Genomic DNA, 25,305 nt, shown 5'->3' with positions numbered 1-25,305 from the left:
GGTAGACACAAGGCACAGGTGAAATGCAATCCAATTACTCACCCAATAACTGGGAAATTGAGTCCAATTCTAAAGTCCAGAGAATCCACACACACAATCCTGAACAGCACAAAAACCATGATCTTGACGAAACAATGAATCAGATAAACTGCCATGAGGCTAAAACACCAAGCTGCACTTTTATCTATAGCACTAATTACAGCAGCCCCACCCAACCACAGGTGGCCTCATTTTCTCTTGTAATAATCCTTCAGTTGTTGTCTCCTTTGCATCACTCTACACATGCGTGGATGTGTCATTAATTCTTATTCAGAATCCAGGGATGATACAGATGATTGATCTCCTCCTGCGCTGTCTGCCAAACTCCCCTCTTCCCTGTCACTCACGCTTCCTTGGTCAGAGGAGACAGATTCTACTGGAAGCAAAACAGGCCTGCGGCATGTGGATGTCTCCCCCACATCACCTCCATATTGCCTGGGGCAGGAGCTTGGCCAGAGCCAACCACAACATAGACTAAGCTAGAATAAGTGATAAAAACAAGAAAGGGGGGTGGACATTAGTGTAGACTTTTTATATCATAAAATGAAAGTAATAATGAGAACATGTGGAATAATTGAATAATGATAGGCTATAAATTAATATAAGTATGTATTATTATTAGAAATATATAAGTGGATTGAGTGTAAGGATTATGACTAAACGGATTATTGATTATGATTAGTTTTATTTGTATTAGAATGTAGGACACCCAGATGCCACGCTGTTCACACATTAATTTGATATTTTGATAAAAGATAATAAAAAATAAAGTTGATTCAGATATTACTTTTTAATATAATTCTTAAGAAAAATGTGAAGGGAAGGCTCTTTTTTAAATGTATCTTAAGAATATAAATTTAAACTAATAAAAAAATATAGAAAGTTCCTCGTATTAATTTAAATTTGTACATACATATAGAAACTTTTAAAAATATTTTTCCCTTCATTAATTAAGGATGAGTATAGTAAAGAGATTATTTTGGTTCTGTGCATTCTGTCACATAAAATAGCCAACTCTAGACATCAGAGAGTTATTGTTAATGGCGAGTATTCTGAGCAGAGTCAGGTTACAAGCGGAGTGCCACAAGGGTCTGTTCTGGGTCCTATTCTTTTTAATATGTTTGTGAGTGACATAGGGGAAGATTTGGTAGGGAAGGTTTGCCTATTTGCCGATGACTCTAAAGTGTGCAATAGGGTTGATATTCCTGGAGGCGTCTGTAATATGGTAAATGATTTAGCTTTACTAGATAAATGGTCAAAGCAATGGAAACTGCAGTTTAATGTTTCCAAATGTAAAATAATGCACTTGGGGAAAAGGAATCCTCAATCTGAGTATTGTATTGGCAGTTCTGTGTTAGCAAAAACCTCAGAAGAAAAAGATTTAGGGGTAGTGATTTCTGACAGTCTCAAAATGGGTGAACAGTGCAGTCAGGCGGTAGGGAAAGCAAGTAGGATGCTTGGCTGCCTAGCTAGAGGTATAACAAGCAGGAAGAGGGAGATTATGATCTCGCTATGTAGAATGCTGGTGAGACCACGTTTGGAATACTGTGTACTGTTCTGGAGACCTCACCTACAAAAAGATATTGACAAAATTGAACGGGTCCAAAGACGGGCTACAAGAATGGTGGAAGGTCTTAAGCATAAAACGTATCAGGAAAGACTTAATGGACTCAATCTGTATAGTCTGGAGGACAGAAGGAAAAGGGGGGACATGATCGAAACATTTAAATATATTAAATGGTTAAATAAGGTTCCGGAGGGAAGTGTTTTTAATAGGAAAGTGAACACAAGAACAAGGGGACACAATCTGAAGTTAGTTGGGGGAAAGATCAAAAGCAACATGAGAAAATATTATTTTACTGAAAGAGTAGTAGATCCTTGGAACAAACTTCCAGCAGACATGGTCGATAAATCCACAGTAACTGAATTTAAACATGCCTGGGATAAACATAGATCCATCCTAAGATAAAATACAGGAAATAGTATAAGGACAGACTAGATGGACCACGAGGTCTTTTTCTGCCGTCAGACTTCTATGTTTCTACGTTTCTAATTTCAGTGAAGTAAGTGATGGTAAACGCCATGTTGGCCCACTCTGAGGATTTTAATCACAGCTTTCGCTAGTGCAAAAGTGATGTTTGCTTTCCCATTTGCATATCAGGAGGGGGCTGAGAGCCTGAGTAGGTGGATGTCATGTCTGTGTGATTAATGATCTTTAGGAAGCTGAGAGAGAAAATAATATACGCAGCATTTCGACCCCCTGGAGAAGGAATGCAAACACTATTGTGCCGATCTGTGCATAGTCAGTGGACTTCCTGGTAGGTGGAGAATTTCATACACTCCTCGGCCACAAATAAAACTGTCAGCTGGAGTGACAAAGTTCACAAAGCCAGATTCCAGTTATTGAAAAGAATAACTCGAGCACAGTGATCCAGAAAATTAATTTGGTAGGTGCACCATTGCTTCATCAGAAACCAGCAAAGAGGAGCTTTCTGTGGAAAGGATCCAAGCTCCTTTTATTTTTCTGAATTAAAATCCCATTGTTCATGACCAACTCTTGTTTTGCTTCAAGCAGATTATTTTGTGAAAAGCAAAACTCAGTCCCGCATGTGTCAGGCATTTCAATTTAAATCCATCCTGCTTTAAGGGGAGTTTTTAAAAAAGCACTGGCGGGAGAGAACAAAAAGTACAGTATTTGTAGACATATATAACTACATCATAGCAAAATTCTTGTTTTAAGTGAAATAAGGGATCCAAATAAACCAGTCTTTAATTCTTTAACTAATATTTGAATGTAACAATGTTATTGAATTTTAAGGAGAATCGGTTTAGTCTTAGAGAAAAGGTTAATGGTTCCGGAAGGAGGTTCGTGAGGCAAAAAGTTTGTAAGACGAAACAATGTTTCCCATAGGAAACAATGTAAAAGCGATTAATGCGTGCAAGGGGGAAAAAATTGCAAAATGTCGCTCTGCTGGGTGCCGTCGCCTGGCTGTCAACTTTTAAAACAGCCGTAGGGCTTCTCATCGTTCTCCCGAACCTGAACCCGAACTTTTGCCGAACTTTTCGGGTTCGAGAGGCCGCCGAGAAGCGCCGCTGCCCGCCTGTCACTTTCTGAAACAGCTGGGTGGCTTCTCGGCGTTCTCCCGAACGCCGAACCCGGAAGTTCAGCAAAAGTTCGGGTTTGGGTTCAGGTTCTGGAGGCCGCCGAGAAGCGCCCAGCTGTTTCAGAAGGTTACAGCCGGGCGGCGGCGCCCGGCAGAGCACCGTTTTTGCAATCGGCGGCGGCGTTTATGGCCGATCTGGAGGCTGAAATGGACGTGGGGAATCCCAATAGGGAATTCCATGGGCGGAGCTTTGACGTCACAAAGACATCCTTCCTGGAGGCAATCAGGACACATGAGAAAGCACAGGAATAATATTTCATCAGTCAGCTTTTGAACTAGATTCCAAGGCAACTCTGTATATAGTGCATTGCAATAATCTAAGTGGAAAGTTACCAGAATACTTTTGTTGAGTGGTGTGGCAGATTGGACGCAATATTTACTTATATGCCACAGAGAATATTCACCAATGACAAATTCCTTGTGTGTCTAATCACACTTGGTCAATAAAGAACTTCTATTCTATTCTATTCTATTCTGTTCTATTTCTATTCTATTCTATTCATATAAAAATGATGGTGTGATCAGGCAGCTGCATTTTCCATGACTATCTTTCAGTTTAAATCCTGGTGTCAGAAGAAGCAAGCTAGCAGAAGCAACAATTTGCACACTGCTTCTAGGCAGCATTGTGACGTGGGTAAACATTTGCTTGCATGCTTCTGTACTTGTCCCTAAAAGTGGCAGAATTCGTAGCCAAGACACTTCTGGGTTTTAATTCCACATGGCATCCTGAAAATGCAGTACAGTGTTCCCTCAATTTCCGTGGGGGATGCTTTCCGAGACCGCCCGCGAAAGTCGAATTTCCGCGAAGTAGAGATGCGGAAGTAAATACACCATTTTTGGCTATGGACAGTATCACAAGCCTTCCCTTAACACTTTAAACCCCTGAATTACCATTTCCCATTCCCTTAACAACCATTTACTCACCATTATTACTGGTACTCACCATTGAATATGACACTTAGTGATCCTGATATTTATAAACATAATTGTTTATTAACAATAATTATTATTTTTTGTTATTTATTTGCAAAAATTATTAGTTTGGCGATGACATATGACGTCATCAGGTGGGAAAAACCGTGGTATAGGAAAAAAACCGCGAAGTAATTTTTAATTAATATTTTTTGAAAAACCGTGGTATAGGCCAGTGTTTCCCAACCTTGGCCACTTGAAGATATCTGGACTTCAACTCCCAGAATTCCCCAGCCAGCATTTGCTGGCTGGGGAATTCTGGGAGTTGAAGTCCAAATATCTTCAAGTGGCCAAGGTTGGGAAACACTGATATAGACTATTCACGAAGTTCGAACCTGCGAAAATCGAGGGAACACTGTATAACTATTTAGTGAATTACTGAAAATATCAATTAGAAACCTTTATAAAACAGTAACTTGTGGTATTGAGGTGCATTAGCTGTTCTGTAAAATTATAACATTATAATCCACGCTGTTAACACCCATATCTCCAGGGCTTCGTTCCCACATTATGCACAAAAGCATTTTAGGAGAGTGGTTTTCAAATTTTCTTTCAGCAATGCGATCAACCTGCTAAGCAACGTTCCAGTCTCTTGCTTGGATGTCCTTATCAGTCCCTCAACTCAAGAAGAGGCAGAGGAAACTGATGTGAAATACAACGGCATGAATATGGATGCTATTCAGGTGCTTTTGAAGTTTATGGAGAAGAGAATTGACAAGGTAACAACGTTTGAATTTGGGAGCCTGTCTTGTTCTATTGTTTGCGTCGTAATGCTGCTTGAACTTGAATTGTGTAGCATTATAGAATGCTTCGTAACCAAAATAGGCCTTGGGTAACCCCCCCCCCCCCCAAGTTTTAGATGTTTGAAAAGAAATCAAACTTGGAACATGGGCATGAGAAATACAACCATGGAACCACTTGAATATTCACCCAGATACGAACTAAAAGTCTGACTCAGTGTTGCATGTGGAGAATAATAGTTCAATTGGTTTGTTAAGATTCTTTGTGAAGTGCAAAATATAAAATAATTCCCTGCATATTTATTTATTTATTGCTTTATTTATTTTCAATAAAAAGTATTGATTGACGCCCTACTTAATACTGTGCTCAGAAGTGCTCAGAAATACTCTGCAGTATAGACTAATTTATGCGTTGCAATCAGGGGAATGTTATGGATGTTCCTGTATTTGAAAAAATGAACATACAGTAATACCTCGTCTTACGAACTTAATTGGTTCCCGGGGGAGGTTCATAAGACGAAAGGTTCGTAAGACGAAACATTGTTCCCATAGGAAACAATGTAAGATCAATTAATCCGTGCAACAAAAAAAAAAAAAAAAGGGAAAAAACGCCGCCGCCCGGCTGTCACCTTTTGAAACAGCCGGGGGGCTTCTCAGCGTCCTCCTGAACCCGAACGCCAAACCCGAACTTCTGGGTTCGGCGTTCGGGAGGCCGCCGAGAAGCCCCCCCGGCTGTTTTAAAAGGTGACAGCCGGGCGTCAGGGCTTCTCAGTGGCCTCCCGAACCGGAACTTTTGCCGAACTTCTGGGTTCGGCGTTCAGGAGGCCACCGAGAAGCCCTGCCGCCCGGCTGTCACCTTTTAAAACAGCCGGGGGGCTTCTCGGCGGCCTCTCGAATGCCGAACCCGGAAGTTCGGGTTTGGCGTTTGGGTTCAGGAGGACGCTGAGAAGCCCCCCGGCTGTTTCAAAAAGTGACAGCCGGGCGGCGGGGCTTGGCGGCGGCGGGTTCGTAAGAAGGAAAAAGTTCGTAAGAAGAGGCAAAAAATTTCTGAACCCCGGGTTCGTATCTCGGGTTTTCATAAGACGAGGGGTTCGTATCATGAGGTACCACTGTATATCAGGCGGAGGGGGGGATCTTGTTTATTCATAGCTGCTGTGGGTGTCAAGCCGATGCAGAAGTTGGTGATAAATTAATGGCTTGCCACAGAATGCCTGATGTTTATGGGAACTTGGGAAGGGTGATTTTCATGAGGGTACAGATGCAGCCATAAAGCATTATTTCGAGTGGTTCAAGGCCATCCTATGCCCACCCACCTGGCCGGAAGTGGAGGAAGGACTTGCCACTCTAGCACAGTCTGAGTGGGCAACATAACAAGTTTGTGGGTGGTGGACAAGGGATGTGAACTTTCAACTGAGTGGAAAACTCAGATTCAGGTTTTGCAGTTAGGTGTCAGGATGGCTCCAGCAATAAATTAGAATTTTGACTTGGACTCTGTTTTAGTTTGGATGCTACCTGGAACCTTGACAGTGAGCTTCCAGATACAGAGATTTTTAATATTTTGTGCCGTAACGTTTCAGTTGTGTTGTTGGAAAAAAGTTGCTAAATTCTTTGTTCTTTAGGGGAGCAGCTATAGGGAAGGCCTCACTCCAGTGCTCAGTTTGTTAACAAGATGCTGCCGGTCCCATCGGAACATTAGGAAGTTTATTAAAGCTCAGGTGAGACATGCGTGTGTATCCAAGGACTAAAATGTAATGAAATCTCTTGTACTGAATATACATAAACGTTGGTTTCTATTCATTAAGAATCTGATCCTGCTTCAGTTTCTTTTTGGTTTTTTGGCACTAGATGTGTAGGGCACCACAAAGCTGAATAAGGAATAAATGAATGAATGAAATTGCTGGTACTGCGCAACACATATGTTTTCTTAGAAGTAAATATGAACTTTGTTCAGTGGAACTTGTTTGCAACTTAGGCAGTCCAAAACAACTACAGTGGTACCTTGGTTCTCGAATTCCTTGGTTGTCGTACATTTCAGATACCGAACAAAATTTCCAGCAAAAATTTCCTTTGGCATCTGAACAAAAATTCGGATACCGAATAGCCACAGAAAATTTTGTTAATTATCTGAAATGTCTTCGTGGGGCTCCTTTCCTCAATGCTTCGTCTTGTTACCCATAGGCAGCTGCACCAACTTTCTCCTTTCCAGCAGCGGCAACGGCGGTGGCTTCCCTTCGAGGAGCAACAGCGCCGGGAATGTCACATGATGAAGGAAAGCCGCCGGAGCCATCTCAGCAGTTGCCGCCGCTCCAGCAGCTTCCCTTCATTGCGTGACGTTCCCGGCGCTGTTGCTACTCGAAGGGAAGCCGCCGCCGTTGCCACCGGCGGGAAGGAGAATGTTAGTGCAGCTGCCTACAGGTAACAAGACGAAGCACTGAGGAAAGGAGCCCCCCGAAGCTGCCGGGATTGCAGCCCCCCCCCTTCCTGCAGCTTGGAGCGCTTAAACTATAGAGCTCCTCAGATTTTTTATCCCATAGGAAATAAAGAGAATAGATTTAATTGGTTCCCAGCGAGTCAATAGGGGCTGGGAACCAATTAAATCCATTCCCATTATTTCTTATGGGATAAATTAATTTGGTACTCGACCAAATCGGTTCTCGACCACACTTCTGGAACGAATTGTGGTCGAGAACTGAGGTACCACTGTATTTAGAAGAAATGGGAAATGATATACAGGTAGTCCTCATTTAACAATGCTAAATAGGATTGGAAATGGTAAAAAAAGAATCATGTGAGCCTGCAGTTTAGCAATGGCAGTCCCAGTTTTCTACGTTAAGTGAGGAGCGTGTGATCACTGCTTCCAGCTTTCTTCCAGTTTGCCCATTGATTTAGTCTGTGAGAAGCCAGCAGGGAAAGTCATGAATCATGATCAGGTGCTAAGAGCCAGAATCATGATCTCAGGGATACTATTTATTTATTTATTTTATTTATTAATTCAATTTTTTTTATGCTGCCCTTCTCCTTAGACTCAGGGTGGCTTACAACATTTATTTTTTATTTTATTTATTCATTTGTCCAATATACAATACATATGGAAGAGAATAGACATGAAGTAATATATATAAAGATAATATGTAAAAATAAAGGAGAAGATATATGAAAAGAAGAAAATATATATGATATATGAGATAAAGGAAAGACAATTGGACACGGGACGAAAGGCACACTAGTGCACTTATGTACGCCCCTTACTGACCTCTTAGGAACCTGGAGAGGTCAACGTGCATAGTCTAAGGGAGAAATGTTGGGGGTTAGGGGTTGACATGTTAGCAATAGCACTTTTTAACAGAGCCAGCCTTTTGCCCTCACAATCCGGGTCTTCATTTTACCCACCTCGGAAGGATGGAAGGCTGAGTCCAACCTTGAGCGGGTGATGAGATTTGAACCGCTGACCTGCAAATCTAGCAGTCAGCTTTTAGTGGCCTGCAGTATCTGCACTCTACCCACTGCACCACCTCGGCTCACTAGGGAAGAAGAAAGAGAAGGAAGGACTGTATGAGATAAGAAGGGAGGATGGTAAAAAAAAATAGCAACCTTGAACCAACGAAGCAATAAGATAAATATATTATTTTGAGGAATTCAGGGGGATCATTGTGACAACATCTTGCATTGGGATTAATTCCTCTCCTTCTCCTTCTCTGTCTTTAGGTGCTTCCTCCTTTGAGAGATGTTTCTAATCGTCCTGAAGTGGGCACAACACTGAGAAACAAATTAGTGCGTCTAATGACTCACGTGGATCTGGGAGTGAAGCAAATTGCTGCAGAATTCCTTTTCGTTCTTTGCAAAGAGAGAGGTACAGAGGTGTTTACTAGAGCATAAGGGTGGTTGTAGCCAGAGGGGGGCGGAGTTACTACTTACCTCCGCTATTGGTGCGATGCGCGTGCAACTTTGGGTCACCGGCTTGCATGCATGGACGTCCCAGCGAGATTTTGCTTCTGCACATGCCCAGGAGAGAGGACGCAAAAAATTGCCAAAATCTTGCAGGTGCGTCCCCTCGTGAGATTTTGCTTCCTGCTCATGCGCAGAAGCAAAATCTCACTGGGATGTGTACGCATGCTGGAGACACGGAACTGTGTGCGCAGCGACATTTTTGCTACCGGTGTGCAGTGTGGCCCGTACAGGGTAGCAACCCAATACTGTATGTCGCATACGTGCAACTACAGAGAAACCTCATTTAATGATCATAATTGAAACTGGGAAATCTGTCACAAAACAACACAAGCATAAAAGGAAAAGAAATCACATGACCATTCCAAATTACCGCAACAATTCTAGTTGCAACAATTAAGCCTAGCTCCAACCCATTTCCTTTGCTCCTTGGAAACTAAGAACATAAGAAGAGCTATGTTGAATATGCTAGAGACGTCTAGAATATGTTATGCCAGTGTTAGAACTCCTGGAATACAATATAACATAAGAAGAGCCATGCTGAATCAGGTCAAAGCCCATCGAGTCCAGCATTCTGTGTCACGCAGTGGCCCATCAATTGCCCATGGGGATCTTGAGCAGAAAGAGAAGGCAAACCCCTCCCTTTCTCTTGACCCCCCAACAAATGGTACTCAAGGGAATCCTGCCTGCCTCAACCAACATAGAGGTGCATATGGACATCCGTTTGAATAACCACCGACACACTTGGCATCCATGAATCTGTCTAATCCTGCCTTGAAGCTATCCAGGCTGACAGCAGTCACGACCTCTTCTGGAAGTGAACTCCATAAACCAACAACCTTCTGGATGCAGAAATATTTCCCTTTATTTGTCCTCACTTTCTTACCTATGAGCTTTAGGGAGTGCCCCCTCGTCCTAATATTGTATGATAGAGAAAATAATTTTTCTCTATCCACTTTTTCTATCCCATGCATTATTTTATACACTTCAATCAAGTCACCTCTTAAACGCCGTCTTTCAAGGCTGAAGAGACCAAGGCGTTGCAGCCTGGTTTCATAAGGGAGGTGCTCCATTTCCTTGATCATACTTATTGCCCCTTTTGCACCTTTTCCAGTTCCAATATATCCTTCTTGAGGTGCGGTGACCAGAATTGTACACAGTACTCCCAAGTGTGGTCTCACCTGGCAGTGAAGATCGCAAATGGTGATCAGGTGACTGCGGGACTCTGCAACCCATGTAATTGTGTGCCTGTTGCTAAGCAGCTGAATTATGATTGCAGGAACATTGTGGTGGCTGCAATTTCAAGGACCTCCTCATAACTTCAAACAGTTTCTGAACAAGTGTTCACTAAATGAGGACCAGTTATCACTTGCTGAACTGGCTATTTGTTGCCAAATGTTTTTTTTTAAATTAAATCTAGATGTTTTGGAAGATGTATTTTACAGATGTGACAGTCAACAACAATTTATTATTTTACTTTTTATGGCAACTAGTCTCTTGTTTCTCTAGAAATATCTTAGGCCAGATTAAACTGAAGACAAATAGAAGTTATTAAATTTAGGCTTAGCCTTTTCTCAGCCAGAAAGTCTTGACTAGTGAGTACAGAATATAAAGTCACATGTAGAAACCCTTCTTTTAAACTGACCTGTTAGAACCCCAATCTAAAATATGAATGCAGCTTTCAATCAGCATGTGCATTCTGCTTTATTAGGTCCGTCTCCTGCTGTTTGAAAAGTCCTCCTCTTGCTTAACCAAACATAAGTTGAAGAACTCTTCAGATTTGCCACTCAGCTACTTTGGTTAAAGTGACCCTACACTTTTATGGGATCCTTAAGAAAAGTGTGTATACAGTGTTCCCTCGATTTTCGCAGGGAATGCGTTCCGAGACCGCCCGCGAAAGTTGAATTTCCGCGAAGTAGAGATGCGGAAGTAAATATGCCATTTTTGGCTATGGACAGTATCACAAGCCATCCCTTAACACTTTAAACCCGTAAATTACCATTTCCCATTCCCTTAACAACCATGTACTCACCATTATTACTGGTATTCACCATTGAATAAGACACTTAGTGATCCTGATATTTATAAACATAATTATGTATTAACAATAATAATTATTTTTATTTATTTGCAAAAATTATTATTTTATTTATTTGCAAAAATTATTATTTTTATTTATTTGCAAAAATTATTATTTTTATTTATTTGCAAAAATTATTATTTTTATTTATTTGCAAAAATTATTATTTTTATTTATTTGCAAAAATTATTAGTTTGGCAATGACGTATGACATCATCGGCCAGGAAAAACCGTGGTATAGGAAAAAAAACACAAAGTATTTTTTAATTAATATTTTTTGAAAAACTGTGGGATAGGCTATTCGTGAAGTTTGAGCCCGCGAAAATTAAGGGAACACTGTATATGTATGCTTGTATGTATATAAGTATGTATGCATGTGTTTCAGTTGGATTAATTCCCCAAAAGGGATTTTCTGAAATTCCAATTCAAAAATGAAAAGGAAAAATATTAATCTTTTTCTTTCTTCAAGCCACAGTTTGATCCTTTCCAACAAATTGCTTCCTGTTGCTTTGCAGTTGACAGCTTGTTGAAGTACACTGGGTATGGCAATGCAGCAGGCCTGCTGGCAGCCAGAGGCCTCTTAGCTGGAGGAAGAGGAGAGACCTGGTACTCAGATGATGAAGATACAGACACGGAGGAATATAAATCTGCAAAGCCGAAGTACGGCATGGCTTGAATTCTGCCTTCCTTCCCTTTACCTAGGAGGATGTTTTTCAAACTTGGCAACTTTAGGATGTGTGAATTTCAGCTCTAAAGATTTCCCAGCCTGTATATCTGCTGCACGAATCCCAGCGACCGGTTAGGTCCCACAGAGTTGGTCTTCTCCGGGTCCCGTCGACTAAACAATGTCGTCTGGCGGGACCCAGGGGAAAAGCCTTCTCTGTGGTGGCCCCGACCCTCTGGAACCAGCTCCCCCCGGAGATCAGAATTGCCCCCACCCTCCTTGCCTTTCGTAAGCTCCTCAAAACCCACCTCTGTCGTCAGGCTTGGGCGAACTGAACTACCCTTTTCCCCCTAGGCCTATACAATTTATGCATGGTATGTTTGTGTGTATGTTTGGTTTTGATAAGGGTTTTTTAATTATTTTAAACATTAGATTTGTTACATGCTGTTTATTACTGTTGTTAGCCGCCCTGAGTCTACGGAGAGTGGCGGCATACAAATCTAATAAATGAATGAATGAATGAATGAATACATACATACATACATACATACATACATACATACATACATACATACATACATACATATCTTAAAGTCGCCAAGTTTGAAAAACACTGACCTATATAATTTCTTTGCCCGCCCCACCCACTCCGTATTCGTCAGAGAACTGGCCACTGATTTTTGGAAGTGGGTTTCTTTATACAAGTAGTAAAAGAAAGACTAGGGCTGACATGACAGCAGTGTCCCAATATCTAAGGGGCTGCCACAAAGAAGAGGGGATCAATCTATTCTACAAAGCACCTGAAGGCAGGACAAGAAGCAGTGGATGGAAACTAATTGAGAGAAGCAACCTAGAGTTAAGAATAAATTCATTCATTCATTCATTCATTCATTTATTAGATTTGTATGCCACCTCTCACCGTAGACTCGGGGCGGCTAACAACAATAATAAAAACAGCATATAACAAATCTAATATTTAAATTACTAAAAACCCTTATTAAAAACCAAACATACACACAAGCATACCATGCATAAATTGTATAGGTCTAGGGGGAAGGTATATCTCAATTCCCCCATGCCTGACAACAGAGGTGGGTTTTAAGGAGCTTAAGAAAGGCGAGGAGGGTGGGGGCAATTCTGATCTCTGGGGGGAGCTGGTTCCAGATGGCCGGGGCTGCCACAGAGAAGGCTCTTCCCCTGGGCCCCGCCAAACGACATTGTTTAGTTGACGGGACCTGGAGAAGGCTTACTCTGTGGAACCTAACTGGTCGCTGGGATTCATGTGTGGGATTTCCTAACAGAGAGGACAATTAATCAGTGTAACGATTTGACTCCAGAAGTTGTGGGTGCTCCAACACTGGAGGTTTTGAAAAAAAAAGATTGGACAACCATTTGTTCGAAATGGTGTAAGGTTTCCTGCTTGAACAGGGGTTGAACTAGAAGACCTCCAAGGTCCCTTCCAGCTCTGTTATTCTGGTAACAGCAATACTGTAATTAGTACAGTACTGGAATTTTTGTTGCTAAGCAATGTGCTCATAAAGTACAATGTCACGTCACCACATTGCTCAACGACAGCAATCCCGAATCCTACCAATCATTAGATGTGGACCCATCCCAATCCAAGTCATTCACACCTGGGTCCTTCCACACCCCAGCCTCCTCTGTGTCCTCTTCAGCTCCCCCCACCTGCCTATCTCCCCCTCCATCTTTGACCTTTTGACTACCAACCTGATGCGGCTGCCAGTTGCCCCCAATACCCAACCTTGTCCATTGCTCCTCCACCAGCACCACAGGATCCTATAGTAGCAATAAGGGCCTTCTTTCATGCCATCTTCTATTGTGCTAGGGCAACTGGGGCTTCTTTCATGCTCCATCCAAGGCCTCCATGCGCCTGCTAGGATGCCATTTACACCTTGCTGCTACTACTACTACTACTACTACTACTACTTCTTCTTCTTCTTCTTCTTCTTCTTCTTCTTCTTCTTCTTCTTCTTCTTCTTCTTCTTCTTCTTCTTCTTCTTCCGTCTTCTTTTGCAAAACTGGTGCATGAAAAAAGACCCCAACTGCCCGCACAAAAGAACAACACAGCTGGTAGAGTTCTTTTTTCACACTGGTGCAGCCAAAGCCTTCTTTCACACATCGGGCTTCTTTTGTGGGAAAAAGGCCTTGGCTGGGACATGAATGGAGGCCCTGGACAGGGTACTAGAGAGGTCCTATTGCACCAGTGCAACGGGCACATTTGTTCATGTGACTATGGGGGCCAGCAACACCCAGAAATGTGACAGCCAATCATAAATCCATTTATCACCTTCATAATTTTGAACAATCACTGAACAGAATGGATGTTAAGCAAGGTCTGCTTATATAGATAATGGGTTGTAACTTATTTTGAGCAGAATCAGTTAGAGATGTAAAGGTTGGGAGAAGTCATAACACTTAAAACTGATGTGTAATTTTGATTACTAAAGGTTCTAGAAGGCAGTTGGGGGCTGTATTTCGTGATAAACTCAGATTTCCAGCTTTAGTTTAAAACTTGTAGAACTGTGTTTTTGAAAAATGTTCCTGAAGATTTTTTTAAAAACTTGTTCTTTTCTCTTTTCCACTTCCCAAAGCATTAACTTAATTACAGGTCATTTAGAAGAACCAATGCCTAACCCAATGGATGAAATGACTGAGGAACAAAAGGAATATGAAGCAATGAAATTAGTCAACATGTTTGATAAGCTTTCTAGGTATTGTATCTCTTTCCATGTTCATTTCTGTATCCTTCATACAATTTCATAATCTTTAAGAATTTTACTATGTTTTAGTTATATGTTTGCATTAGCGCAGTTCTTAAAGGATATTCAGTACTCCATTGGCCAAGGATCATTTTGCTATAAATTTTGACAGATATGCAAAATCTGATTATTGATCATGATTGAATAAATATAAAAATCTATCTAGTAAGTATGTTAAAAGTTTTACAAATTGTGGTCATATGTACCTAGTCCACAAAGTGAAACTCAGGGGCAAGAAAAGTAAGGTTTTACCCTTAGTCAAGAAGAATCAACTGCACAGCAAGATGTAGGAGTTCTAGTGCATAGCCAGCTAAATATGAGTGCAAAGCCAGTTAAATTTTTTTTGTGGGCCAAAAAAGCCAACAAAGGAATAATACCAAGGTCACATGAAATATTAGTCCTTCAAGACACAGCCCTGAGATATTTTTAAAATGATGTGGTCTTTGATACCGTTTTCTGATCAGAAGTGTAATAGGGATAAGCTGAATCTTAATTTCAGACCAGTTGCCATCTAGTATAACATGAATGTCGTGATATGCACGCATCTCTTTGTCTACTTTGTGTGTTTGGAAGTTTTCAATATTAATTAAAATGCTTTATAAATATTTTCCTGCTATTATAAACTGGTGGCACAGCTATGAATTCATTGAGTAATTACGATGCCACTGTGCTTTTTCCAAGCCAACCCTGCATTAATAGTAGGAATCCTTTTACTGATAAAACATTCCCCAATTATCATAGTTAGGGTTTTGTTGTACATCGGCAAGGAATCCGTAAAATAAGGACGTAACCCAAACCAGCCTAAGAAGCAGCCTTGCTCATTAAAAATGCAGAATTAATCACAGTGGTGGCTTTAAAAAACAGTGCCTCTGTCAGGTTTTCTCCCCTTTCCTAATTGTGGAACAAAGCAGTGTATATAAAAGGGTCAGCACTATTATGCAGCACTCAATTATAGAGAGGTGAATGGATTCCCCAATACACTATTTTATCAAAGGAACAGGCCAATGTTTGCAATACGTTTGCTTCATTACAGGCAACTATCATTAGTTCCATGTGTTAATACTGGTTGTGCACCGAGCAAGCAAGCAAGACCTTTGAAAATAAGGCAGTGGTTTGAGAGTTGACCAACTAAATGGCAAGCAGAAAGCAGAAACAAGCATTCTATAGATAAATTTGAAGAGTTAGTGAAAGATTTGGAGGGGAGGAAGAAGAATGTCTTGTTATTAAATGTTTCATTTTGTCATGTTTGCCAACAAGTAGCACCGAGTATATCCCTTTTTTATTTGAAAGAAAATGCAGTCTTAGAAATCCTAATTACTCCAAGTACATTCAAAAGAACATACAGTGTTCCCTTGATTTTCGCGGGGGATGCGTTCCGAGACCGCCCGCAAAAGTCGAATTTCTGCGAAGTAGAGATGCGGAAGTAAATACACTATTTTTGGCTATGAACAGTATCACAAGCCTTCCCTTAACACTTTAAACCCCTAAACTGCCATTTCTCATTCCCTTAGCAACCATTTAGATTATTACTCACCATGTTTATTTATTAAAGTTTATTTAAAAAAATATTTATTAAAGGCGGGCGAAAGTTTGGCGATGACGTATAACGTCATCGGGCGGGAAAAACCGTGGTATAGGGAAAAAAACAGCAAAGTATTTTTTAATTAATATTTTTGAAAAACCGTGGTATAGCCGTTTCGCGAAGTTCGAACCCGCGAAAATCGAGGGACCACTATATTTATATACATATGTGTCCACTTGGAATACAAATCTAGAAGCTGTTGCTTATTGCAAGTTAAGAAGAAAAATGAGGGTGTCCAGCAAACCTGGAAAACGGGGAAATCAGGGAATTATCAGGGAAATTGGGGGTTTGGGAAATATCAGGGAATTAGTGAAAAAAACTGAATAAATCAGGGGGAAAAACAAACTCTATTAAAATGTTTAAAAGTCAGGAAAAAATCATGTAAAAAACCCCAGGCCGCACTGCCTGGCAGAGTCAAGCAAAAATGAGCATGACTGTTGCAACAACAACAGCTACCGATATTTCTCCACGGCTTAGTCTTTTGGTATGACGTCATCTACGATCGCGCCTTAACTAGGTCGTACGTTACAGGGAAATGTCAGGGAAATATCAGGGAATTTCAAAATGCTTTCCCCCTGGACACCCTGAAAAATGCTTAGAGCAGGGATGTCAAACTCGCGGCGTCACATGATGTATCTTGACTTTTTCCCCCCTTCGCTAAAATGGGTGGGCGTGGCCAGCGCCACATCCAGCCCACAAGTTTAAGGTGGTCCTTTTTTTTATAGCAGGTAGCACTCAAGAGTTTGCTTAGTGACGGTTCACATTTACAATGGCACCTGTGTGACTGTTTTTCACACTTATAATTGTTGCAGCTTCCCCGCGCTCACCTGATCAAAATTTGGACGCTTGGCAACTGGTTCATATTCTTGACGATTGCAGTATCCAGGGATTGTGTGAGATCCCCTTTTGCCACCTTCCGACAAAGTCAATAGGGAAGACAGATTAACAGTCATATTACTAATTTAACAACTGCAGCAATTTGCTTAACAAATGCGGGCAAGAAAAATTGTAAAATGTCTTGCTTAGCAGTAGAAATTTTGAACTCCATTGTGGTCATAAGTAGAGGACCACACATATTCCTCTGCGGGTGTCTAGAAGAGACATTGAGACTTCAAAGATAAGTTTCAGTCCCTTGTACTAAATGTTTAGACATCAGCAACTAGGCATTTGAAAGGTACAAACATGGATTTGAAATATTTAACACATAGGTTAAATCCCTGTATCATACGTTTTCTCTACAAACTCCTGATTTCTTCCTTCCTTCCTTCCTTCCTTCCTTCCTTCCTTCCTTATTTATTTTATTTATTTATTTATTCATTCATTCATTCATTCTATTTTTTAATGCCGCCCTTCTCCTTAGACTCAGGGCGGCTTACAACATGTTAGCAATAGCCAGTAATGGGCAGCCAAAATTTTTACTGCCACACTGTGGATGTGGCTTATTTTGTGGGTGTGGCTTAATGGTCATGTGACTGGGTAGGAGTGGCTTGCCATCCATGTGATCAGGTGGGAGTGGCTTGAACGATCATCGTTCAAGTGAACTGTTAAATCCTCGACTTACAACCTTGCCAGTGTCATTCGCTGGGGTAACAATTTGCTTCGTGTTTCACGCACTCCTTCCAGGGTCGCCCCCCCCACCTCAGACTGGGTAGTTATGCGAATGGGTGCTGCCAGAAGCATAAATGCTGCCAGCACCGCTTCCACCCACCCCTTCTGCTTGTACCTCAGGCGGAAGGTGGTCACGTGAGACTGGAGGGGAGCCGGGCAGGAGAGAGAGAGAAGCTCGTCCGAGGCCAGGAAGGAGGAAAGAAGAAAAAAGCGAGGCGCGCAGATGCATTAGCAGCAGCAGGGAAAAAATGGAGAGCCGAGCCAAGACCGGTAATTCAGGAAGTGACATCCACCAATCAGCTGGAGCTGTACACGATCTTCATTTCCGCTGGTGGAACTGCATTCCACCCCATCCTGCCTGCTGCCCACCTCCGGCAATAGCACTTTTTGACAGAGCCAGCCTATTGCCCCCACAATCTGGGTCTTCTTTTACCCACATCAGAAGGATGGAAGGCTGAGTCAACCTTGCGCCGGTGATGAGATTTGAACCGCTGACCTGCAGATCTAGCAATCTGCTTTAGTGGCCTGCAGTACTGCACTCTACCCACTGCGCCACCTCGGCTCTGTTAGCAGAAAGGCTGGAACTATTTTACTGAAGTTAGGCCTAATCATTGTAATCTCAAAACTACTAATCATTTACTGCACTCCCATAACATCCACTTCTGAACTTAAGCGCCAATCAGTCTAATTAACATCGGGGCGATTGTACTCTAGGGCAGTGTTTCCCAACCTTGGCAACTTGAAGACATTTGGACTTCAACTCCCAGAATTCCCCAGCCAGCAAATGCTGGCTGGGGAATTCTGGGAGTTGAAGTCCAGATATCTCCAAGTTACCAAGGTTGGGAAACAATGTTCTAGGGAATACAGCTCCCAATTTTTCTCCGGCCAACATGCTACCTGGGAATTCTAACCACTGTGGCCCCAATCCATCTGAATGTGCTAGGTTGGGTTGAATGGCCACGTTGGGTGTTTGTGTGTGTGTATTGTGTTCATCACCTGATTTCAGATCTATTTCTGATGAATTAGGGAAATGTCAATGTCAATTGTATACAGATATATTTCTTTGCTGTTAGGTTCTAATGCCCAGGTGAGCTTTCTTAAGATAAGGACGATGGGAAGGATGCTACACTGTCATGTCCCTGTTTATTGATTTATAGCATCTGTGAAAATATGGAGAATTCCTTTTTTTTCCAGAAGATCAGAATGCAACTGCCCTGGCGGCCTTTGCCATAATCCACAAATATTAAATAAGATTATGAAGAGCTTAGATAAATCTGTGCTAATACTGTTTGATTGGCTCAATCAATAATTAATCATCTTGATAGGAGGCTGTAGCTCGTGGAGTAGATATAATTGGATTAACGGCGAAAGGCCCCCGGGTGCTTTTGAAGAGATTAAAACGGCTGTCAATCGTATAATTAAACAGCTGCAAACAAAAGCAACAGTATTTTTTTTAAAGGGAGTGGGAGAGAGAGAGAGAGAGAGGAAAAAACCTGGCTGCGTCTCAGTGAATGCTCCAGTACTTAAAGTCCACTAGAAGCAGGTTTGATAGGACAAATCTCTTTTCTTGATTGATTCAGTGAAATTCATATGTATACAGTTGTGATTTTGAACTGGGAGAATTGACTATGCTCTGGCAGGTGGGACTTTAGCATGTTAGCGGAGATTAGGAATAAGCAAGAACTGCCTTTTATTTAGAAACATAGAAACATAGAAGACTGACGGCAGAAAAAGACCTCATGGTCCATCTAGTCTGCCCTTATACTATTTCCTGTATTTTATCTTACAATGGATATATGTTTATCCCAGGCATGTTTAAATTCAGTTACTGTGGATTTACCAACCACGTCTGCTGGAAGTTTGTTCCAAGGATCTACTACTCTTTCAGTAAAATAATATTTTCTCATGTTGCCTTTGATCTTTCCCCCAACTAACTTCAGATTGTGTCCCCTTGTTCTTGTGTTCACTTTCCTATTAAAAACACTTCCCTCCTGAACCTTATTTAACCCTTTAACATATTTAAATGTTTCGATCATGTCCCCCTTTTTCCTTCTGTCCTCCAGACTATACAGATTGAGTTCATTAAGTCTTTCCTGATACGTTTTATACTTACTTGTTTTATACTTACTTTATACTTTACTTGCATTTGTTTGAATTCAATCAACAATAAATCTGTTTTTGGTCTTATTCCATTGGCAATTGATTTCTCTTTTCCAGATAAACCATCAGCCTTTCCTATGGTTACAAATCATTTTCTTGCATTGTAATATTACCTCAAGAAATAAACATTTCGGAAGCCAGATTCACTTAATAACTGTGCTACAAACTTAACAATTGCAGTGATTCACTTAACGTGGCAAAAATGGTCGTAAAGTGGGGCAAACTCACTTAGTGTTTGGGCTCAACTCTAGTTGTAACAGGAGGACTACTTGTATTTGTATGTATGCACATGTGAATAGACTAATCACGTTATTTGCCATTTTTAACTTAATACGACAAGATAAAAATCTGAATCATTTTCTTTTTTCACTTACATAGGGACAAAGTTATAACACCCATGGGGGTACGACCAGATGGCACCATGACGCCTTTGGAAGAAATAGTCTGTCAGCACCAAGCCAATGAGCATGAAACTTCAGATTCTGACTAAAACATCAACTATTTCACCTTCTTTCACTCATTTTCCTTTACGCGTGGCATTGTTCATTATCTGAATGTTAAGGCACTGTTGCAGCCGTTTTATAAATCAAAATGTTTAAATTATAAATTATGTGGTGTACTTATTAGCATTTCTAAGATACCAGTTTATATAGCAACAATAAATTAACATTTATTAATGTCAAGGTAACTGTGTTTAATATAGGATGAAAAATGTGGTGTAGAATTGAGAAGATTACAATGTTGTTCTTTAGCTTTGAAACCAACCCTATTATTAAGAGTAATTCACGAAGTAGGAAAGTAAGAGGTGTTTTAAAACCCTTCATGCACAGCTTGTTTTTTTTTTTAAAGAAATCAGTGTTTTTCCACGTAATTATAATAGGTTTGTATTGCTTTTTATGTTTGAAAGATACTCTATTTCCTTGTTTTGAGGACCAAAATAGAATATCTAGACTTTAAAATTATGTGAAATCTTTAAAATGATGATTAAACTATCACTTTATTAAAGAAACAGCTATCTATCAGATGCCTTTGATTTATTATTGGTTGTTTTCTTATTTCCTATCATTTTGCCCTTTATTTCCCTATCTGAGGGATGCTGAATTTTGATGACTCTTTTTATCATTAAATTATATAAATGGATTCAGTGTTTTTATACAGTTAAAGCTTGCAAGTTCACACAAATCATTATTTTGTCCTAGGATGCAGTTCAGAAAACAGTTTTGTCCCCTATGTTTGCAAGACAGCTGCTGAAATGACTAGTTCATCAGTATGAACCACAGCAATCCTAGGACAGTGTCTACCCTGTCATTAGTTATGGACTTGTTAATAATGGTTAGCCACTCTTCAAAAAAGTTTAAGACTGGGCAAATACTGTATTAAATATTCCTTTTGAAAAAACCTAGATACAAGAACGTTTTATAATATGAGGAAATAAGCAATTTGTCTCGAACTGTGTTAATGTCAAAACAATTTAGCTCTGTAACAAATATGGAAATGTACTGCAATCTCTCAATAAAACTTTATATACAATGTAAGCATATAGTTCTACTGGGTTTTTTTCTCATTTCGTCAAATAGTATCTCATTAGGGAATGGTCATTTTTTTCCACACTAAATTTAACCGGGTAAAATGTTTGAGTGATGTGGGAAGTGAACAGTGGAACTGAGCTGGACTACTCACATACCCACAGAGAGGGCTCTATGTGTGCCACAGGTTCACCACCATGGTTCTGATCCGTAAGGACTCACGGACCCATTTCATAACACCTCACTTGATAAAATACCCAGAAAAAAATCTTTTTTAAATGCACAATTGCTGTTATCAGACCAGTCTGATGAATGTATCTAAATGACATAGAAACATAGAAGACTGACGGCAGAAAAAGACCTCATGGTCCATCTACTCTGCCCTTATACTATTTCCTCTATTTTATCTTAGGATGGCTATATGTTTATCCCAGGCATGTTTAAATTCAGTTACTGTGGATTTACCAACCACGTCTGCTGGAAGTTTGTTCCAAGGATCTATTACTCTTTCAGTAAAATAATATTTTCTCATGTTGCTTTTGATCTTTCCCCCAACTAACTTCAGATTGTGTCCCCTTGTTCTTGTGTTCACTTTCCTATTAAAAACACTTGCCTCCTGAACCTTATTTAACCCTTTAACATATTTAAATGTTTCGATCATGTCCCCCCTTTTCCTTCTGTCCTCCAGACTATACAGATTGAGTTCATTAAGTCTTTCCTGATACGTTTTATGCTTAAGACCTTCCACCATTCTTGTAGCCCGTCTTTGGACCCGTTCAATTTTGTCAATATCTTTTTGTAGGTGATTGTGTTGTATTGTCTACAAAATTAGGCAGGCAAATTTGACTGCCCACTGACAATCCATCACTAACTCCAATATGTATGTGTGTGTGTATATATATATATGTGCATATATACATAATAATATATGTGCATATATACATATATATGTATGTATATATGTATGTATGTATGTATATATGCACATATATTATTATTATTATTATTATTATTATTAATCCTTTTTATTTGTAATACTCGTCAGTGACTATAATAAAAATTACTTGCCAGCTAGATGATGTATTTGTTTAAATATTATTACTTACATGTTATCTTGCGTTGCCCCTTGATACAAATATTAGTCTCCATACACAGAAGTGAGCTGCTAAGGTGGAATGATGACGTGTGCTCGCCCCTGTGGCTCTGAGTGCTAGCAGAGTATCGGTGCACACGCGGAAGAAAAAAACCGTGCTGAAACACTGGCAAACCTTTCTGACAGATCTCAATCCAGAATGATGTAAATTGACAAGTTATATAGAGTTAATGTTATTATTGTTAAACACAGCTCAAAAAATAAAAAATAAAGGGAACACGTAAACACCACAATACAGTATAACTCCAAGTAAATTAAACTTCTGTGAAATCAAACTGGCCACTTAGGAAGCAACACTGATTGACAATCAATTTTACCTGCTGTTGTGCACATTCAACTTTGCACAGAATAAAGTATTCAATGAGAATATTTCATTCATTCAGATCTAGCTTGTGTTATTTGAGTGTTCCCTTTATTTTTTTTTGAGCAGTATATTTCCTTTATTTGTATTGATGTGGATGAATTAATTCCTTCTACTTACTGAAACTTACTTTACAATATGCTGGTCAGTGTCTACAATAAAATCTCTCTCTCTCTTTAAGGAGCAATTAGTACTTAGTTTTTTAAAATAATTTTAGTAGCACATTCATCATCATCATCATCATCATAATTTTATTATTATTAAAATTATATTTTTATTATTATTTATTTTATTATTAAAATTATATTTTTATTATTATTTATTTTATTATTAAAACTATATAATAATAATAATAATAATAATAATAATAATAATAATAATAATAATAATTTATTAGATTTGTATGCCGCCCCTCTCCGAAGATATTTCATGAATGAAATGAATTTACATCTTGGACATGCATATTTTTAGAGTTTATACCAATTAGCATATTAACAAATAGAATGGTTTTCTTTTTCTCTCCTTTTTTTTCTTTCAGCCATGACTCTCTGAGCTTTTCTCAGGCTTAGAACTCTTCCAGACTATTTTTATCCTTTCCTTACTAATGGCCAAGTGACCCATATTTAAAAAGCATTTACAATAAAATTATAACTCTTGCTTTTGTGTTCCTGGTTTTCCCAATAGAAAGCAGAAATGTTTTAAAATGGTCACTTTTTGATGGAGGTAATGGCTGTAATATATTTCGTCCCTTTCTCTGATTGTTCTTGAAATGGCTCTGCTAATAAAGGGCACAGCTGTAGATTCTTTATGACCTGCTTTGGGGGAAGGAGGAGGGGGGATCGAGGCAGCCCAGATTGACTGTGTGTGTCAACAAATGCAGCTGGGGGAAAAAAGAGAAGCCCCTTGAAGGCCTCTGCAACTTAAAAGTCCAAGATAAATGATGTTCCTGGGGGTTTTTTTGGTTTTTTTTTTTTAGGAACAGGAAAATGGAGAGTGGAATTCAATAAAAGGCAAGCTGAAAAAGAATTGTTTAAAAGTAAAGCTTTTCTCCCCCTTCCAGACAGCTTGGAAGAGAAATGAGCAAAACCGAACACAGAAAAGAGCGGAGTAGTTGAACAAGGGCACAAAGGCCCATCCTGGAAAATATATTGCGCTACCAAATTATCTGGAGTGCATTATCACTGGGGGTTGGGGAGAATGTGGTTTAAATTGAGATGCAATGGCCAACTTTTGCATCCTTTATTCCCTGGCAGCGAAGGAATAATAGGTGGCTTTGTTTATTTTGGTTAGTGAGGTCAAAAAGAACCAATACTTCAGAGCAGTGGAGAAAATATAGTGTCACCGCCCTGCTTAACAAGTTGCTTCAAAAGTAGGGATTCAAACCTTAAAATATTAATTTCACGAGAAATAGGGAGAGAGAGAGAGAAAGAGACCAGGATAAGAAATTAAGAAGATTTTATTCTCAAAAGAAATGGAAAACACTAATGGAAATCAACCTCTAGCGGTACAGATAGTTATTAACTTAAGACCACAGTGGAGTTCAAAATTGCAATTTTCAGTCATTAAGATTGTACACATGATCAGACTCAATTTTATGACTATTCTGATGACGGTTGTAAAGTAAGTCACCACAGTCCTAAAGAGAATCACATATTTGTTACGTGAATTACATTCTTCTAAACGGGCATTTGTTTCCAGGAAACTATCAAAAAAACACTAGGAATTGGCAAAAAAATGTGCAAATAATGGTAATCGGACCACAGGATGCTACAGCTGCTCATAAATGCCTGCCAAATGCCCAGTTCCTAAAAGGCGATCATGTGACCAGAGGAAGGGGACGACAATCGTAATTTCGAAGATTAATTGTAAGTACCGGTAGATATTTTTAAAAGTTTGTCATAACTTCAATTAGTCATTTAAAGATCAATCGTAAGTCGAGGACTATCCATATGTCTGATTTCCATCTTACAGACATTTATCTCCTACAGCAGAGGGAAGCAAAAAAACCCAGTGAAAATGGACGAAATCTGGTGTAGGTGAGTGTCATTGCACGAGATTTGGTTTCCTACGCTTGCACAGAAGCCAAATCTCTCACAGAAGCATGCGTGCACAATGGCCAAACCCACATGCTGCTATTTATAGCAGCAGCCCTAATTACTGGAGCCTCACCCAAACACAGGTGGCTTCCCTTATTTCCTGTAATATGTTCTTACTTGGTCTCTTCTACGCATAATTATGTCCTTGCGTGGGTCCAAAACGTCATCATCTGAATCAACGGAAGATAAGGGTGATTGACTGCCTGGGCTGTGTGCCAAGCCCTCCTCTGCCAAGTCACTCCCACCTTCTTCTTTGTCAGAGGAAACTAAACTCTGAACTGATTCTGTCCGCAGTAACACAGGCCTGTGACATGTTGAATTTTCCCCTGCATCCACCTCCCCCTTCCTTGGGGCAGGAGCTGGGCCAGAGCCAACCACAACACATACATACATACATTTGTCAAACATGTATGAGATAACAGGAATAAGTATACA

General features: G+C 40.0%; 1 protein-coding gene across 1 annotated transcript in view; it reads left to right on the top strand.

The window, feature by feature from the left end:
- RIC8B (RIC8 guanine nucleotide exchange factor B) overlaps window positions 1–21,269 on the top strand; it is a 48,944-nt gene extending 27,675 nt beyond the window's left edge. The window contains exons 5-10 of the mRNA XM_070756247.1: window positions 4,732–4,894; window positions 6,535–6,630; window positions 8,621–8,765; window positions 11,456–11,600; window positions 14,217–14,336; window positions 20,113–21,269. Of these exons, the coding sequence (XP_070612348.1) occupies window positions 4,732–4,894; window positions 6,535–6,630; window positions 8,621–8,765; window positions 11,456–11,600; window positions 14,217–14,336; window positions 20,113–20,224 (781 nt within the window). The 3' untranslated portion in view covers window positions 20,225–21,269. The remainder of the gene's footprint in view (window positions 1–4,731; window positions 4,895–6,534; window positions 6,631–8,620; window positions 8,766–11,455; window positions 11,601–14,216; window positions 14,337–20,112) is intronic.
- Window positions 21,270–25,305: the final 4,036 nt, after the last annotated feature.

The sequence above is a fragment of the Erythrolamprus reginae genome, chromosome 6 (assembly GCF_031021105.1).
Source record: "Erythrolamprus reginae isolate rEryReg1 chromosome 6, rEryReg1.hap1, whole genome shotgun sequence".
In the NCBI taxonomy this organism is placed as follows: Eukaryota; Metazoa; Chordata; class Lepidosauria; order Squamata; family Dipsadidae; genus Erythrolamprus; species Erythrolamprus reginae.
Note: the sequence above shows the minus strand (reverse complement) of the source record. Positions and strands in the feature narration are given on the sequence as shown.